Source organism: Phocoena sinus, chromosome 10 (assembly GCF_008692025.1).
Source record: "Phocoena sinus isolate mPhoSin1 chromosome 10, mPhoSin1.pri, whole genome shotgun sequence".
Classification (NCBI taxonomy): domain Eukaryota; kingdom Metazoa; phylum Chordata; class Mammalia; order Artiodactyla; family Phocoenidae; genus Phocoena; species Phocoena sinus.
The window spans coordinates 8,446,538-8,463,538 of record NC_045772.1 but is presented as its reverse complement, the minus strand read 5'-3'; the positions used below and the strand labels follow the sequence as shown (position 1 = coordinate 8,463,538).

The 17,001-nt window shown below is 41.9% G+C and overlaps 1 protein-coding gene across 8 annotated transcripts in view; it reads left to right on the top strand.

Moving 5' to 3' along the window:
* TNRC6B (trinucleotide repeat containing adaptor 6B) overlaps window positions 1–17,001 on the top strand; it is a 261,599-nt gene that overhangs the window by 230,280 nt on the left and 14,318 nt on the right. For all 8 annotated transcript variants that reach the window (XM_032645308.1, XM_032645301.1, XM_032645306.1 and 5 more), the window contains 6 exons: window positions 6,516–6,653; window positions 8,990–9,166; window positions 10,445–10,591; window positions 10,842–10,937; window positions 13,701–13,925; window positions 14,363–14,433. In XM_032645308.1, coding sequence (XP_032501199.1) covers window positions 6,516–6,653; window positions 8,990–9,166; window positions 10,445–10,591; window positions 10,842–10,937; window positions 13,701–13,925; window positions 14,363–14,433 — 854 coding nt within the window. The remainder of the gene's footprint in view (window positions 1–6,515; window positions 6,654–8,989; window positions 9,167–10,444; window positions 10,592–10,841; window positions 10,938–13,700; window positions 13,926–14,362; window positions 14,434–17,001) is intronic.

Here is a 17,001-nt window from a genome sequence, read left to right as displayed (position 1 = left end):
ATAGTGAAGTGGGGCAACTGTGCTTCTTTTATATCCACTTTAGTCAAAGTGTGCATAGTTCTTGAAAAGGAATCCAGTCGTATAAAGCAAAGAGAGCATCTGGAGGCCACAAGTGGCTTTTCCACTTGTTTTAAGAACACAGGCCTTTTCAGGCCTTCTCAGTACTCGTCCTGAGGGTATGTCTTAGTTGAAAAGAAAAGCACCTTTAAACAGCTTGAGCAGTATAGTTTAGTGAGACTGACTCTTTGAAACAGACGTTTTCACAGCGAACCAGGTAAAGCCTGTGGATAAACTTTTATGTGATTTCCTTTAGACTGGGTATGCACTGGTCAATTAGTTGTTAAAAATCTAAAATCATGATGTATTTATTTCAATGACAGTCTTTATAACATCTTTACTATCTGTTGCCCCCTATTAAAAAGTAAAATTATGTGTTGGCTACAAATCTGTTAATTTTTAGCAGTGTATACCTCTCTTATTTATTAAATATATAGAAAATTTTTATCATGCTGTCTTATTAGATTAATCATGTTGTTTGTGATTATTATACTTAACTATTCCTAATGACTGAAGGATCAGAGTTCAGTATATATACATATGTACATTTACTGAAGAAATTTCATGGGTTGTTTTTTTTAAAATCATATTCCTGTTTCATAAGTAACTTAAAAAGTTAGTTCTGCATTATAATCCAAATTAAGTAAGGAGGAAGAGCATATTGACTTATTTATATCTGCGCACTTATTAAACAATGGATAAATTAATTTTATTAGGTCTTTATATTAATTGTGATCTGACCACTTATAATCTGCCTTACAAGATGCATTTTGCAGTTTATTTCACAGTTACAATTCTCCTTAATTCATATTACCCACATTTCTTGGAATTGAAGAATTGGGACTGAAAGCAAGTCTGATTTGGCTGGCTATTTTGAATAAATTGAATCTATAGCTGTAAGATTTTGATGAAAATATAGTTAAAGCATTTACACAGGTTAAAATTTTTTCAAAAAAGATTATATGGCAAAGCTGTAATAAAATGAATGAATATACATGAGTATAAATGGTGCTGAGTATAGCAAACTAAAAAAAAAAATACCTGTAGGTTAAAGACTAGCAAGAATAATTAAGTTTCTTAATAAATATTGATAAAGCCTCTACTGGTATATTTTCTCAGAATTAAAACGTTGAATGACTTTCATGACTGCTTAACGGGTTACCCTTAGCTATTTTTGTTTCTGTTTCTTTTTAATTTTTTTTTTTTTTGTCTGCTTTGGGTGTTCATTGTGGAGCACGGGCTTCCCTCTAGTTGCAGCGTGGAGGCTTCTCTCTAGTTGTGGCATGAGGGTTTTTTCTTCTCTAGTTGTGGCGCGTGGGCTCCAGGGCTCGTGAGCTCTGTAGTTTGCAGCACGCAGGCTCTCTAGTTGAGGTGCGCGAGCTCAGTAGTTGTGGCACGCAGGCTTAGTTGCCCCGCGGCATGTGGGATCTTAGTTCCCTAACCAGGGATCAAATCCGCATCCCCTGCATTGGAAGGCGGATTCTTTACCACTGGACCACCAGGGAAATCCCCCTAGCTGATTGTTTTTGTAAAGTAGATGGTTTCTAATTTTCTGCTTTTAGCAAAATGGAAAATATACCTAATTGAATTGTCATGTGATAATGACCTGTCTAAAAATTAGTATTTATACTAAATATATACTAAATACTAAAAGTAGTTTTAGTATTTGTTTTATTGAGCGGGTTGGGGGGAGGAAATATACCTAAAAAGGAATGTAAAATAACTGATGTAATTACAAGACTCCTCCTTTTCCCATCACCTTATTTGTGTAAGATATCTTAGTGCTTTATCAAGACTACAAAAATTTTTTAAATAGGAACAGTATGAACTAAATCTCATTCTAGTATTAAGTCATAGTCACTCACAAATATCTGAACTAAAGGAGAAGCAAAGTCACTCATCAGGAAGGGCATGTCAAATAAAATTTTATGTTTAAAATTTATCAAAATATGTAATATTTCTGTGTATGGTATATCCAGTGAAAAGTAGAGTTATGAATAGTAGAGATTATTAAAATAGCAGAAGAATATATCTTTCCTGGTATTATGATGTGTCAATATCACATGAGCATGTGGACATGGATTAGAACAGTTGTATTAAAGGGGCAACTGTGGATGATTTCTTTCTTTTATAATTTATTCTTTATTATAATTATTTTTTTTAACTTCTTTATTGGAGTATAATTGCTTTACAGTGGTGTGTTAGTTTCTGCTTTATAACAAAGTGAATCAGCTATACATACACACATATCCCCATATCTCCTCCCTATCCCACCCCGCTTGAGGGTCACAAATCACTGAGCTGATCTCCCTGTGCTATGCGGCCGCTTCCCACTAGCTAGCTATTTTACATTTGGTAGTGTATATGTGTCCATGCCACTCTCTCACTTTGTCCCAGCTTACCCTTCCCCCTCCCCGTGTCCTCAAGTCCATTCTCTACGTCTGCGTCTTTATTCCTATCCTGCCCCTAGGTTCATCAGAAACTTTTTTTTTTTTTTTTAGATTCCATATATATGTGTTAGCATACGGTATTTGTTTTTCTCTTTCTGACTTACTTCACTCTGTATGACGGACTCTAGGTCCCTCCACCTCACTACAAATAACTCAGTTTCGTTTCTTTTTATGGGTGAGTAATATTCCATTTTATATATGTGCCACATCTTCTTTATCCATTTATAATTATTATAAAACCCCAAGAACTTGTTTTTTAATCTGCAACCAAAGTAATAGTGGAAAATACAGAACTACGGCAGAGAGAGTGAAGCAGTGATCAATTAAGGACAAGTTAATTTGAGAGAGTTTCCTTAAGGAGGTAAGCCCTGAGACAAGTGGTAGTGATGAATAGACAACGAGTTAGAGTGTGTGGCAAAGAAAGTGATTCTGGCAAGGACAGATAAGGTAGCCAAGAGCTGGTATTTGTAAGAATGATAAGGGAGGTAAAAGGAATGTACTGGTGAAATGAGGCCCTGGAAAGGCAAGGGGCATGTCTTATCTCTGATTGTACCTTAGCTCCTAACACAGAGCCTGGCACAAATTAGGCTCTCCATAAATATTCATTGGACTGAACTAAATGACTTGTTTGATTAGAATTTCTGTCGGGGAACTGGAGAATTACTGGAGGCTACTTGATGGACTGAGGAAGTTTGGTTTGATGAAATAGCAAGGACAGTCAAGTCAGTGTTTTCCTGGGTTTGGAGGTGTGATAGCTCATGAGCAGCCCCAGAGGTCACGAGTGGAGTGCCCTCTGCCTTCTGTTAATGCAGCCTCTAGAGCACAGAATTCCTTTCATCCAGATCTGTTGAGCACATTCTATTCTAACGTCAGGCCAGTCACTATGTGACATCGAAGAAAGATACAGTTGCCTACAATCTTGCACTGATTTTCCTCTCATAGTTTTGGGTTTGTAGATTGGACCTTTCAAGGCACTTACCTCCTGTGTTTTTTGGGGGGGTTTGTTTTTTGTTTTTTTGCCCTCTTCAGTTTTTTTTCCTTACTACACTTTATTGCTTAGTTACTGTGCTGCCATATCGTGTTGGCATTTAATCCACAAGTTTCTAATGAGAAAGATGCCCACTTTACCTAAGGTTCAGGGGGAACTGCTCAAACTCTTTTCTCTCCTAAGATTTATAACTCTTACTAATTTTTTACATTTTATGTGTCACAGAAGAACTCTAAGCAGCTGAAATTAAATAACTTTAATTCATTGTGAGTTTTAAATTTTAGAGCAACTTTAAAGAAAATTAATATATAAAGGAATGGTTTCTTATCTTACTAATCCTTACATTCTTATTTTTAATCTTCACCAGAATCCCAGGTTATTTTCAAAAGCTCTTTCTCAATGATTAGAACCGAGCTTTCAGATGGCCTGGAATCCAGGCACTTTGGGCTGGTTTTCTAAGTCAAAGGTAGAAGTGTAATTTACCCAAGGAGTAAACCCGCATAGGCCACTAAAGCTGTATCAGAGAAGGCCCTTGTTCGTTTCAACCTCCCTGTCCTCCAGTCTCATTTCATTTTAGCCACATAGGACAAAAGGGAAAATATCTTAAACTCTTCTTTTTTACAAAGAAGGGTTCGGGGACTTCCCTGGTGGCGCAGTGATTAAGAATCTGCCTGCCAATGCAGGGGACACAGGTTCAAGCCCTGGTCCGGGAAGATCCCACATGCCGCGGAGCAACTAAGCCCATGCGCCACAACTACTGAGCCTGCGCTCTGGAGCCCGCGAGCCCCAACTACTGAAGCCCGCGCGCCTAGAGCCCGTGCTCCGCAACAAGAGAAGCCACCGCAATGAGAAGCCCGCGCACCGCAGCAAAGAGTAGCCATTGCCCACCGCAACTAGAGAAGGCCTGCGTGCAGCAATAAAGACCCAACGCAGCCAAAAATAAATTAATTAATTTTAAAAAAATAATAATAAAATGAAAAGAAGGGTTCAATCTGAAATATTTCCAGCTCATTCCAAGGACTTCTGCTCCCCACCCACACCCTCCAAGCAACCACTTGGACTAGTAAAGTCAGTTACAAACTGTGTGAAAGGGCAGTGTTCCGTATATTAATAGCAACATTTTAAACAGGTCAAGAAAGGTGTTAGAACTGATTTGATTTATTGTGCATTTATAAAACTATCCCTGACAAGAGAAGCACAGGGGAGCAAAATGTGACCTGGGCCCCCAGTGGGATTTGGATAGATGGAACTTGAGGGCCAATAAGACACCAGATGGTAGGAGAGTAAAGTGGGTACAGCGTGGAGTCTGGCCTGGCTGGAGCTGCACGTCCACTAGGGGAAGAACAGACCCCGCAGGCCACCTGAGCTGAGGCGTGGTGGGAACCCTGCTGACCTCCTTGGGTGTCCATGCTTGCCTGTTGTTGCCACCCTGTCTGTGGCTCATTCTCCTTTTTCTGTTTTTTATTCATTATTCTTCCCTTCCCCCTGTTTCAGTGGTTGATTTTAGTCCTCTGCTTTTTTTGAGCATCAGTTTGAAAAGTATTAAATACATTCTGACCCAAAATGGATGGTGGGCCCTGTGAGGCTACATCATCAAGCCTGTCCTGTCTGGCTTTCACCTGTCCAGCCCTGTGCAGTGGGAAAATGTTACCTGCCAAAACCCTTGCTAAAAGCCTGACACCTGGCAGCACACGGCGAAGTAAACTGAATCTCTCGCCAATTGCCTAGTCAAGCTACGGGGTCTTTGTCATTATATAAAAACTTTTTTCAAATTGATCTCCCAGATTCTATCTACCCCATTCTCACACTGTCAGGTCTCTTTGTAAAATACACGTCTAGTTATCTCTCCTCACTTGCTGAAGAATTTCATCTCCTGTCGTAGAGGGGAAAAAAAGGTCTAGACTCCTCAGCCTGATACATGAAGACCCTACACGCCACGCCACTTCATTGCTCCCCATCTCACTGCATCCGTAGGCAGCCAAGCATTGGAGTCACATTGGGCTTGTCATCATTCCCTAAACACGCCTGATAGTCACCAGTCAGAGCTTTGTACTTGGTTTCCTTGACTTACTTGCCTACCTCGCCTAGGTCCAGGATCAGTGTCCCTCTGCAAAGCCTTTCCTCCGCCAGAGACCCTGCCACAACTTAATAGCTGCTGTTACACCAGGTTGGGGGTTTGTTTTGTTTTGGTTTTAAATTTATTCATTTATTTATTTTTTTTTTTTTTGGCTGCGTTGGGTCTTTGTTGCAGTGCGCGGGCTTCTCGTTGCGGTGGCTTCTCTTATTGTGGAGCGTGGGCTCTAGGCGCACAGGCTTCAGTAGTTCTGGCGCACGGGCTTAGTTGCTCCGCGGCATGTGGGATCTTCCCAGGCCAGGGCTCGAACCTGTGTCTCTTGCATTGGCAGACAGATTCTTGTTTTTTTTTTGTTTTTGCGGTACGAGGGCCTCTCACTGCTGTGGCCTCTCCCATGTCCGGAGAGCACAGGCTCCGGACGCGCAGGCTCAGCGGCCATGGCTCACGGGACCAGCCGCTCTGCGGCATGCAGGCTCAGTAGTTGTGGCACACGGGCTTAGTTGCTCCACGGCATGTGGGATCTTCCTGGACCAGAGCTCGAACCTGTGTCCCCTGCATTGACAGACGGATTGTTAACCACGGCGCCGCAAGGGAAGCGCCCACCATGTTGGTTTGATGTGTAGACGTCTCCATCTCAGTTGGAGAATTGCTGGCCCCACGTTCTGTTTGACGCAGATGGATAAGTGAATGCACACATGCACTGAGATGGTCTTAATGAGATGGCAGTCATACATGTTTTCATACCTGAACAGAGTCGTCACTTTTTTAGCAAGCAGGAGCCAGGATCAGCATTTTGAATCAAAATATCTGTTTCTGAGTGAAGAAAACTTCATGTGAATTGGTCTTTAAGTGACAAATGAAGCTATTCATGGGTTCTGCCTCAGAACTCTTGGTTACTGATACTAGAAACTTATAAAAAGACGTAAAATGTGGTTCTCCATTTTAGGCTTCAGCTCTGGCGGCATGGACTACGGCATGGTTGGTGGGAAGGAGGCTGGAACAGAGTCTCGCTTTAAACAGTGGACCTCCATGATGGAGGGACTGCCCTCTGTAGCCACACAGGAAGCCAATATGCACAAAAATGGTAAGAGCAAACAAAGCTTCATGACTTGGAGCTGTTCTGACTCTCAGCAAGCCTTGATGAAGTGGCCTATAAACTTACTTTGAAGCACAGATCTTTTTTAGCTTTTTCCTAATGAGTCTCTTGATTTTTCCCCCCAGTCCTGTGATCACCTAGGAGAGGAAGATTGGGGTTGTGTGTATTTCAAATTATAAGAAACTTGAAAGTGCTAGTTCCACTAAAGGGCAGCAAAATGTCCCACCTGCAATTGGATTGAGGGCAGTAGCAGTGAACTTGAGCTCCCCTTGTTAAAACCCTAATAAATTGGCTGAGAGAACAGAATCAGTTTTTGGAGCTACGAGAGAGAGATCACAACAAATATATATCATGATGATTGTTTGAGCTCTTTGATCTCTAAAAGATGACTAATAGATCAATACATGAGGTTTGAACTTTACACAAAGCTTTCTTGTTCTTTATGAATGACAGTGTCTGCAAGACAGCAGTTGAGGGCATTGTAGGCTTTGGTTTTGAATGTGGGTCAGCTCTTCCATCTCTGTAATTCTCTGTAAGAGCATCTCCATTTCCCTTTGAAATGGATAAAAGGTCTTAGGACCTTCCTTCAGCCTTGGTTTCAATGTTTGTTTCATTTGACAGTAATTTACTTGGACTCAGCTGTATCCATGAGAACCAAGTGTAAATAGGTTTTGGACTGGCTCCTGCAGGGGCTTCCTGGCAGCCTCAGCCCCATCAGTCTGGAGCCTTTCAGGGTTCCTTTATAAACCCCTCTTTCATGTGCCCATCCGGTAGGCTGGTGAAGTAGCCATGTGAAGTTCTCTGCCTGCTATCCCTAAGCATTGTCATTTGATTTCATGCTACAAAATCAAGAATGATGTATTGAAATTATCAAATCTGTTTCTGGACTGAATAATCTAAGCTCAGCATCTATAGCTTTGGACACTTAGGCTGCTGCTTCCTTAGGCTGCTGATTCATTAAGTCCCCTTGTCCCCAGAGACATGATAGGTATATGAGTATAAATGCACAGTGGCATATGAGAAGCTATCTTACAGGTAAAATACTCGCTTGCCTTTTTAGAGCTTACAGGTAATGTTTTCCCATTTCCTTAGCAATCCCCAAGGTAATTGAGCTTTTCATTTCCTACTACTTCAGTACTGTGTGCCCTTGAGTCAGATTCCTGTCAGTGGCTCCAGAAAAGCGAATGACTTCTCTTAGCTGAGCATGGAGACAGTTTTGATAATACTTGTGCTAGGCCAAACCAAACAGATTATTTTAATCGATATTTACACAAATATTTTATTTTCATTTTTTTAATTTTTGACCATGTCGTGTGGAATGCAAGATCTTAGTTCCCTGACTAGGGATTGAACCCGTGCCCCCTGCAGTGGGAGCATTAAGTCTTAACCACTGGACCACCAGGGAAGTCCCTACACAAATATTTTAATACATTACCCTGGAAGTAATTTTATCTGTTCATAAACAGCATCCTAAGAGTAGATCAGGTAACACAATACAGCATGTAAAATTCATTTGAAAGATAAGTAGAATGGTATCTCACAGAGGTCAAAATTTTCATTTAAAGTAAAGTTCATTTTTTGTTAGTTTAAGGGAATTATTAAGCTTTTAATTTTTTTCCTGCCTCCCAGCATATAAAATTCATGAAGGGGGCACCAACAAAACTGAAATGCTCTCGGGACAGCAGTTTTACAAAGGATTTGCTGTTCTTCATGTGTGGAGCCGTGGATCTCAGAGCTGCAGAGTTCACTGCTGGCCCTGTGCTGGCAGAGACCCTCGGCGGGAATGCTGTCTCATTGCTTTGGAATTTAAAGCAGTTGCAGATGCCTTTCTCTCCAGCGAACTCCCTCTGTTTTCTCTGCTTCTTCCAGCTAAACTAGGCCTGATCAGCACTTAAAGACTTGGGTGGGTTGGTGTCAGTAGAAATGTAATTAAAAACCCTTCTATGTGCCGCAAATTGTTGAGTGTTTTTCCTATTCCTCATTCCTAGGTCATTAGTGTAAAAACTGGGGGGATGATGGTATGATTCGTAGTTGATGAAAGTTTTGTTAACTTCATAAGACCATGGAATTTTAAAATTGAAAGGGACATTCAGGAATGAGAACAGTGCTGTGTGCATAAGTGCAGACTGAGAGGCTAGAAAGGTGAGATGAGTTGTCACTGGTCATCCTGCTTCCTAATTATGCAGTGGCTTTCAAGTGTGACCTCCAATTCCAGGACTCTTTTTACTGCATACTGTGTTTGAGTTCCTCTAAATGAAAGCGCAACAAGTTCTGTTCATAGGAGTCCTTTCTGGTGTGAATTAGTTACCTCTCTCTTTTCTCAGGCGCTATAGTGGCCCCTGGTAAGACCCGAGGAGGGTCACCATACAACCAGTTTGATATCATCCCGGGTGACACACTGGGTGGCCATACGGGTCCTGCTGGTGATAGCTGGTTACCTGCCAAATCTCCACCAACAAATAAAATCGGAAGTAAATCCAGCAATGCCAGTTGGCCTCCAGGTATTGTACAGGAAATGTTTTTTTCTGGGATATCATTTTTTTTATAATTGTTAATTTCAGGTTCTGAACAGATTGCTTCTGACACTCACAGGCATTCACTTTGATTTTTTTCATTCAGTAATTATTGTCTGATAAAAGCAGGGAAGAATTTGCTGTGGGAAGATAGCAAATTTTCATTAGAGGGGGTCTCTGCTCTGTAGAGTTCAGTCAGGAACATAGGTGTGAGCACTGATCACCTACAAGGCAAGTTACTGTGTGGTAAATACTGCACAGGCACAGATAGGCCAGAGGAAGTCCGTGGAGTGCAGCCTGGGAGTAAAATAAGGTGACCTTGGAGCCGAGACTTGGCATTCATCCATGCAAAGGATGCCTTGAAACGTGGGTTCTTCTGAAATGTCCAGTGAATTGATTAGTTTATTCACTGAGCAAGTATTTACTCAGGTTCTAGGTATGCAGTAGTGAGTGCAGTGAGACTGTTTGCTATTTGTTTTCTCTTTTTATTCTGATACAAGTAATCTATTTTCATTGTAGAAAAAACTTTTAATTTATTAAAGCAAAATTAAAAACAAGAAGTTTGGTATATGTCCTTCTAAACCTCTTTCTATACGGGTATATCTGAGCTATGAATATGCATAGTTTCTAGTATAATGCATATTCGTATGTACTACATACTGTTCTTCCTCATCATGATTGGGAAAGTAAAAGTTTAATATAGCTTTAAATATGATTTAAATTAACCGATAAAAAATTGTAAACACTTAAATATTTTCTAGGCTTTCTCATGATAAGCCAAATTATTCCTGTGGTTGTCCCTGGACATTCCCCTCAGTAGTGGTCAGATGTGTTTTCTTTTGTGCATCTGAGCCAATTTCCAGTGAGATAAGTGGGAGAAATATCTCCTCTCCAACTCAGATTTTCTCCCAGTTTTTGTCCTAGATGCCTCACAGTTGTCATGAGACCATACTACTGTATCCTGCCTCCCTGCCCTCAGGCCTGAATTTCCCTGGGAGCAAGGCCTGGGGCCAGACCTTGAAGGTCTGTGACATCAAGTTCCCAAGCAGAGAAAGAAGGTCGACATGTCGTGATAGCACAGGAGTGCTGCTGGCAAAGTATATGTCAGGCCAACTTTTTTTTTTTTTTTTTTTATGATGAAAATCTGAGCTAAAATAGATTCAGAATTTAGACTTTTCACAGATCTATTTCTTGTATCAAAAAATAACTTTACCACGTTTTGAACAACTTCCTACCTCTATCCAATATTTGTTCTCCTTACCTCAGAATTCCAACCAGGAGTGCCATGGAAAGGTATCCAAAACATTGACCCTGAGTCTGACCCCTATGTCACCCCAGGAAGTGTGCTGGGGGGTACAGCCACATCTCCCATTGTAGATACTGACCACCAACTTCTGCGGGATAACACCACAGGTAAATAAGTGAAACACCCCTCGTGTTTATTCAGCACCCAGTATTTTCATGTTTGGCAGGCTGTGGCTTCATTTGTACTTGCTGGTATCTCACCAGAAAGCATAGGATTATGTAGCTTTTCACATTTCGTTTTTAGATATAGTTTGTCCTCCCTCTTATTTAAGGTTAAATAAAATACTTCAAGATTTCACTAGTTATGCTGACATTTATCTGCACTGTTTTCATTTCGTTCTTCATTCGTCATCCAAAGGGTCTAATTCTTCCCTCAACACCTCGCTGCCTTCACCTGGTGCCTGGCCCTACAGTGCCTCTGACAACTCCTTCAGCAACGTTCATAGCACTTCAGGTACGCGTGTGACCCATTTCTGCCCCTTCGCTAGCGCTTTCCTGTCCGGCGGCCTTCTACAAAGGAAATTGGCGTTTATTTCTTAAGGAATAAATACCTCTATAGCGGTTGACTAGCTTAGGTCAGCCTGGATGGAGACACACCTCTTGTATTGGCCACGTCCTTGGGGAACTTGCAGTCAGTCTCAACAGAGGCAGGGTGAGACAAATACAGCTTTAGGACCAAGACAGATGGTGACATAATTACAGGGAGCTATGGGTGTTGAGAGGGCAGAGGTTATATCCTGATGACACAAGTGCTTTTCTTTTAACCAGTCTGCCAAGAAAATCAGGGGCCGTGGGAAGAACCAGTTAAGTCCAGGTTGTTATTCCTAAGGCAGCCAATTAGAGCTTGCTTTTCTCCAAAAATTCTTCCACTTACAGACAAAAGCTAAGGGCAGATGGCCAAGGGGAAAAAAAGAGGACCTTGGTTAATTCTACCAACAACATTTGTTGAGTTCCGTGTGTGTGTGTGTGTGTGTGTGTGTGTGTGTAAGACAATAGGGAATGGAAAACTTAATGGTTATAACAGAGCCTTTGAAGTCACTTACTTAGCACAACGCCTTATAGATTGGTAGACCAATCATTAGTAATTGGTGGCACCTTGGTCTTGCAAAAGTTGGACCTTAAAGCCATTAAAGTCATTAAGGCTTCTGACGTTTATCCAGGCGAATGCAAATAAAACAAATCCTTAGCTACCTACTAAGGCTCTGCGGGTTAATGTACTTACGGATTGTCTTCTTTTTCTTTCCACCTCTGTCATATCAGCAGTGCAACAGTAACCTCTCAGGACCAGGCAACATGCTAAGCCTTCAGCGTGAATTCTTATCTTACCTTCGCCAAAGTCGGTGGGGGAGGTCCCGCTATTACCCCCACTTTGTAGATAAAGAAACTGAGATTCAGACAGCTGATAGAATTTGCCTCAGGTCCGAGTGAGCGTGTAAAGGAGCCAACTCCATATTCCGTGTTTCTAAACACCACCCTACATTATGCTTTTATAAGACTTCTACCTTTTTTTTTAAAACTTTTTTTTGTGTGTGTGTGTGGCTACACTGCATGGCATGTGGGATCTTAGTTCCCCGACCAGGGATTGACCCATGCCCCCTGCAGTGGAAGTGCACAGTCTTAGGGAACCACTGGACTGCCAGGGAAGTCCCCTAGGGCTTCTACCTTTACGTAAAAACTCATTTTCACCTCTTTTATTTCTGTAACTGCCCATGCCTCTGTTTTAACTATTTTATCTTTCGTTTACAAGCGGTCACCTGAGAGATGACTCAAGCATCACCCTTGTTTAAAACTAAATGTATACATTTCCAACCCTCACCCTCACAAATTTTCTTTTATTTATTTATTTATTTATTTATTTATTTTTGGCTGTGTTGGGTCTTAGTTGCTGCATGCGGGCTTTCTAGTTGCAGTGAGCGGGGGTTTCTCATTGTCATGGCTTCTCTTGTTGTGGGGCACGGGCTCTAGGTGTGCAGGCTCAGTAGTTGTGGCACACGGGCTCAGCTGCTCCGTGGCGTGTGGGATCTTCCCGGGGCAGGGCTCGAACCCGTGTCCCCTGCATTGGCAGGCAGATTCTTAACCACTGCGCCACCAGGGAAGCCCTGTCTTTCTTTCTTAACTAACTCTCTTTCTTAGTGGTGCTGCTGCACATCACTTAGTCGCAGCATCTCAGTCTTCCCTCTCGCCTCTTCCTCACTCTTTCCTGTCTCCCTCACTTGCTGGATCCAGCCGGTGATGACGTCTCCCAAGTGGTTTCTTCTCTCTCAGATCCATTTCTTCTCTTCCATTCTCTTTGCTGTCATCCACGTTTTGGCCCTAGTTTAAACACTGCCTGCTAAATCTACTGCTAAAACTCCTGATAGCATCTGAACCTGCCCCCAGCAGACCTTTGTGGCCTCCTTTCCCTCTCTGCTACTGTGAAGTGTTGTTCGGCCAAAACTGGGGAGAAACATATTTGGTACAAAGAGAGTTTAAGTTGAAGCTCGGTTTCTATTTTCCTGTCTTGCTGAGCCGTCCATTTATATCAGTCCTTCAAGACTTGTCTTGGCAGAGTCGTTGCTGACAGCCCAGCATTGTCATTCTCCTCCATGTATTGAACATATATGATGTTGCCTGGGTTACCAGTTCTGTTGTTCATCTTTTCTGTTTTCCCGTCTGAACTTGAAGTTCTTGGGAACAACTGTTTATATTATCCATAGCACTGATTTAGCACCTGAAAAGCAGAGTAAGCCCTTGGTGAATATTTGTTGATTATATTTTTAAAATCTGTTTGAATGTTATCTAGTATTCTGGATCAAGAAAAGTTTAATTTTTAATGTACATTCCATTCAGTCAGTAAGTATTTATAGAATAAATACTTTAGCTCTGCCTGGGTTCACATTCTACTATATCTAAGTATAAGTAAGACTAGTGACTTTAAGAATACTTTCCTTGAATTTATCTTCCTTTTCAGGTTGTGTTTAGCTAAGAAAGCAGTAAAGAATTAGTTATCTTATTAACTCTTTAGCTCATGTGTTAATTTGTCAATTCAGAGTAAGAGTCATTGAAATTTTATATTTGATAAGCTCAGAGAACAAAATTATTTTGCGCCTCTTAAATTGTGCCCTTAATATTTTTAGAATTTAAGCACGTATGTATTCGTGTGTGCGTGTGTATGTGTATTTGTTAACAAAAGTGACCTGTCTAACCTAATTTCCTCCTTAATTTTCTCTTCTTATAGCAAAGTTCCCTGATTACAAATCGACATGGTCCCCAGATCCCATAGGACACAACCCCACTCATCTCTCCAACAAGATGTGGAAAAACCATATTTCCTCAAGGAACACTACACCGCTGCCCCGCCCGCCTCCCGGTCTGACCAACCCCAAACCGTCATCTCCCTGGAGCAGCACAGCACCCCGCTCAGTCAGGGGGTGGGGGACGCAGGACTCACGGCTTGCCTCTGGTGAGAAGGATCTGCCTAAAGGAGCATCATTGTTCCAACCTGAGGGGCTTACGTTCACACAAATGTTGAAGACACGATGAACTCAGAGGAAATCACGGTTGTCGGGTAGAGGAAAAAGTATCTCTTGAGTGGAGAATTGAAGTCAGCATAAGGCAGAGGGACCCAAGAACTCCCGAGGTACTGACGGAGTGAAGATGAGAACCCTGGGAGGACAACGTTGTCTTGCGAATAAGACGCAAGAGCGCATAGGATCAAGGTCTAGGAGAAGAGAACTGGCTGTTCAGTGACAGGATGAAGGAGGTCAGAGTGAGGCAGAAGGAGAAGATGATTTATAAGAGGAGAGAGGAACCATGTGGGCTGTTTGAAAATGTGTCTCACGCGTGGCTATCTTAATTTTTTGATCGTTCTTCCTGATCTTTTTTTCTGGTTGCTTCCAGCCTCCACCTGGAGTGATGGTGGTTCAGTTCGTCCGAGTTACTGGCTGGTTCTTCACAATCTCACTCCACAGGTAACCACGCTTTCTTGGGATTTTCTGGATGGGACTTGATTGTATTAAGAGAGGGAAAGTCCGAGGTGTGTGGGACTAGCAGAGAGGAGAGCTCGTTTATTTCCTGGTCACGACAGAGAGGTCCCGCCTGCAGGGGTGAGTCTCCCCAGCTAAGGCCCGAAGCCTACTTCTGAAGCTGGGGGGGTGCTGGACACTCAGCTTCACGCCTGCCTTCGTGGTGATGTTAACACGTGTAGTTTATAAATAGGGAGCATGGGGTGGTGTTATCTGGTGAATTCTGTTTAGCAGAGATAACTTGCTGTGTGGATCTGCCTGTCAGAATCTGGAACCAAGCAAAAAAGTTACCTGTTTTTGTGTTACTCATCCAACGAGACTTGTGGCTCACTGGTAACCATTTTTATGCTTCATTCATACACAATTAACCATCCATCTCTGCAGTAGAAGGAATGTGTGGATTTCGTGGCTTAAATGCCGTACGTGTGAATTTAACTTTCATTTCCTGTCTGTTCTCTTCTTCTCTGTAGATGGCATTACTGATTTGCTCTCATCAGAACGTGCTCTCTGGGTGGTTGTTACAGTGGTGGGGTTTCATTTACACCAAACCTCCCTCCCTTCTGCTTGAGTTGCCTGATAACTGGCATATTTGCAGCAGCATACATGGAGCAGTCAAATGAGGTTAAATGGACCCATGGAAACTGAGCCCAGGGCCTTCATGTGGACTTGACAGCGCAACCTTTACCAACACCTTGTTAAAAAGGAATCAATTATACCTCCCTCCCTTTGACACAGAGACTAAATTGTCTGGCATTTAATTCATAAGTGGAGTCATGCACACCTTACTAAGCCAGCACTTTCCAGAGTGTTCCCATGGGATAGTAACAGGTCTCTGGCCTAATATGTTTGTAATACATACTTGATTAAACAAAATGAAGCAGGTGCCTTCATTATGAGGCTTCTTAGACCCTTTACTGTGCTTTAACATGTATTATGATCCTCTGTGGGGAAATACAGATTCTCCTAAATTTATTTACCCAGTGAACCTATTTGTGGGGAGTAAATCTGGGGCTCGTATTTCAAGGTTCATGTTGAGATGGACAGCTTTCTAAATACAGTTAACATGAGGAACTATCTGGAACGGCTCTTAATCTCCATATCTAATCAACTCAGCTGAAAGCCCTGGGTTACTTATTTAGCGAAGAGCTGACTGACGTATGGACATTTTATATAACCATCCTCAAAACATGCGCATTATTTCTAAGTTGTCACAGTGCTGTGGGTGTAATATGGTTAGGATGAGAGAAGCAGTGTTAAAAGGAGCCTGTATTATCATATGAAAAATAGTAAAGGTACAAACTACTATGGATAAGATAAATAAGCTACAAGGCTATATTGTACAACACAGGGAATATAGCCAATGTTTTATAATTATAAGTGGAGTATAATCTATAAAAATGTTATACACTTGAAACTAATGTAACTTTGTAAATCAACTATACCTCAATTAAATTTTTTCAATTTAAAAATAAATAAAATGAAAAAATAGTGATTACATTTGTATATGTATATAAATGAATATAGGCGGGCTTCCCTGGTGGTGCAGTGGTTAAGAATCCGCCTGCCAATGCAGGGAACATGGGTTCGATCCCTGGTCCGGGAAGGTCCCACATGCCACGGAGCAACTAAGCCCATGCGCCACAACTACGGTGCCTGTGCTCTAGAGCCCACGAGCCACAACTACTGAGCCCGCGTGCCACACATACGGAAGCCCGCACACCTAGAACCCGTGCTCCGCAACAAGAGAAGCCACCACAATGAGAAGCCCACGCACCACAACGAAGAGTAGCCCCCGCTCGCCTCAACTAGAGAAAGCCCACGTGCAGCAACGAAGACCCAACACAGCCATAAATAAATAAATTAATTTTTTTAAAAAAATGAATATAGGGATTGGCTGTGTTTGTGTTAGAAAGAATTGATTCATTTTAAAAATCAAAACCACCTAATAGCAGACATCTCACTAATCTCAGTCGTAGCTTAAAAGGAGGTTATAAGGCCACATTTTTTGGGGACCTGGATAAATTTACTTGTCATCACCTACAATTTATTTATAGGGCATCTATCCCAGGAAAGTCACTTGTGGTATATACTGACATGCTTACATAGTCAATTTTCATTTATAAAACAATGCTAAGAGCTTTTGTCCCATCATTTTCTGTAAAGAATTACGGTGAAACTGCCGGGTTTCATCCTGTAGGGTTTCCATGGTAAAACCACAGAATGTTTCCACTGCTGCCACCAGTAGCACAACTTTTTAAGGCTATTCCAGTAGTGATCTGTTTCCCTTCCCAAAAAATGAACTGAAATGTTGCACTGAGCAGCTTCAATAAACCTAGTAAAGATCTTGATACAACTAAATCAGAGTGAGTAAAGAGATTTGTTCTCTAAGTCGTAGGTGAGGAAGGGCAATTGTCCCTAATCACTGAACACCCTAATGCTGAGAGTCTGACTAGGGTGAGCAGCTATAAAAAAACCATTGGTCACGTTGGCTGAGGGCAGCAGAAGGCACAAAGA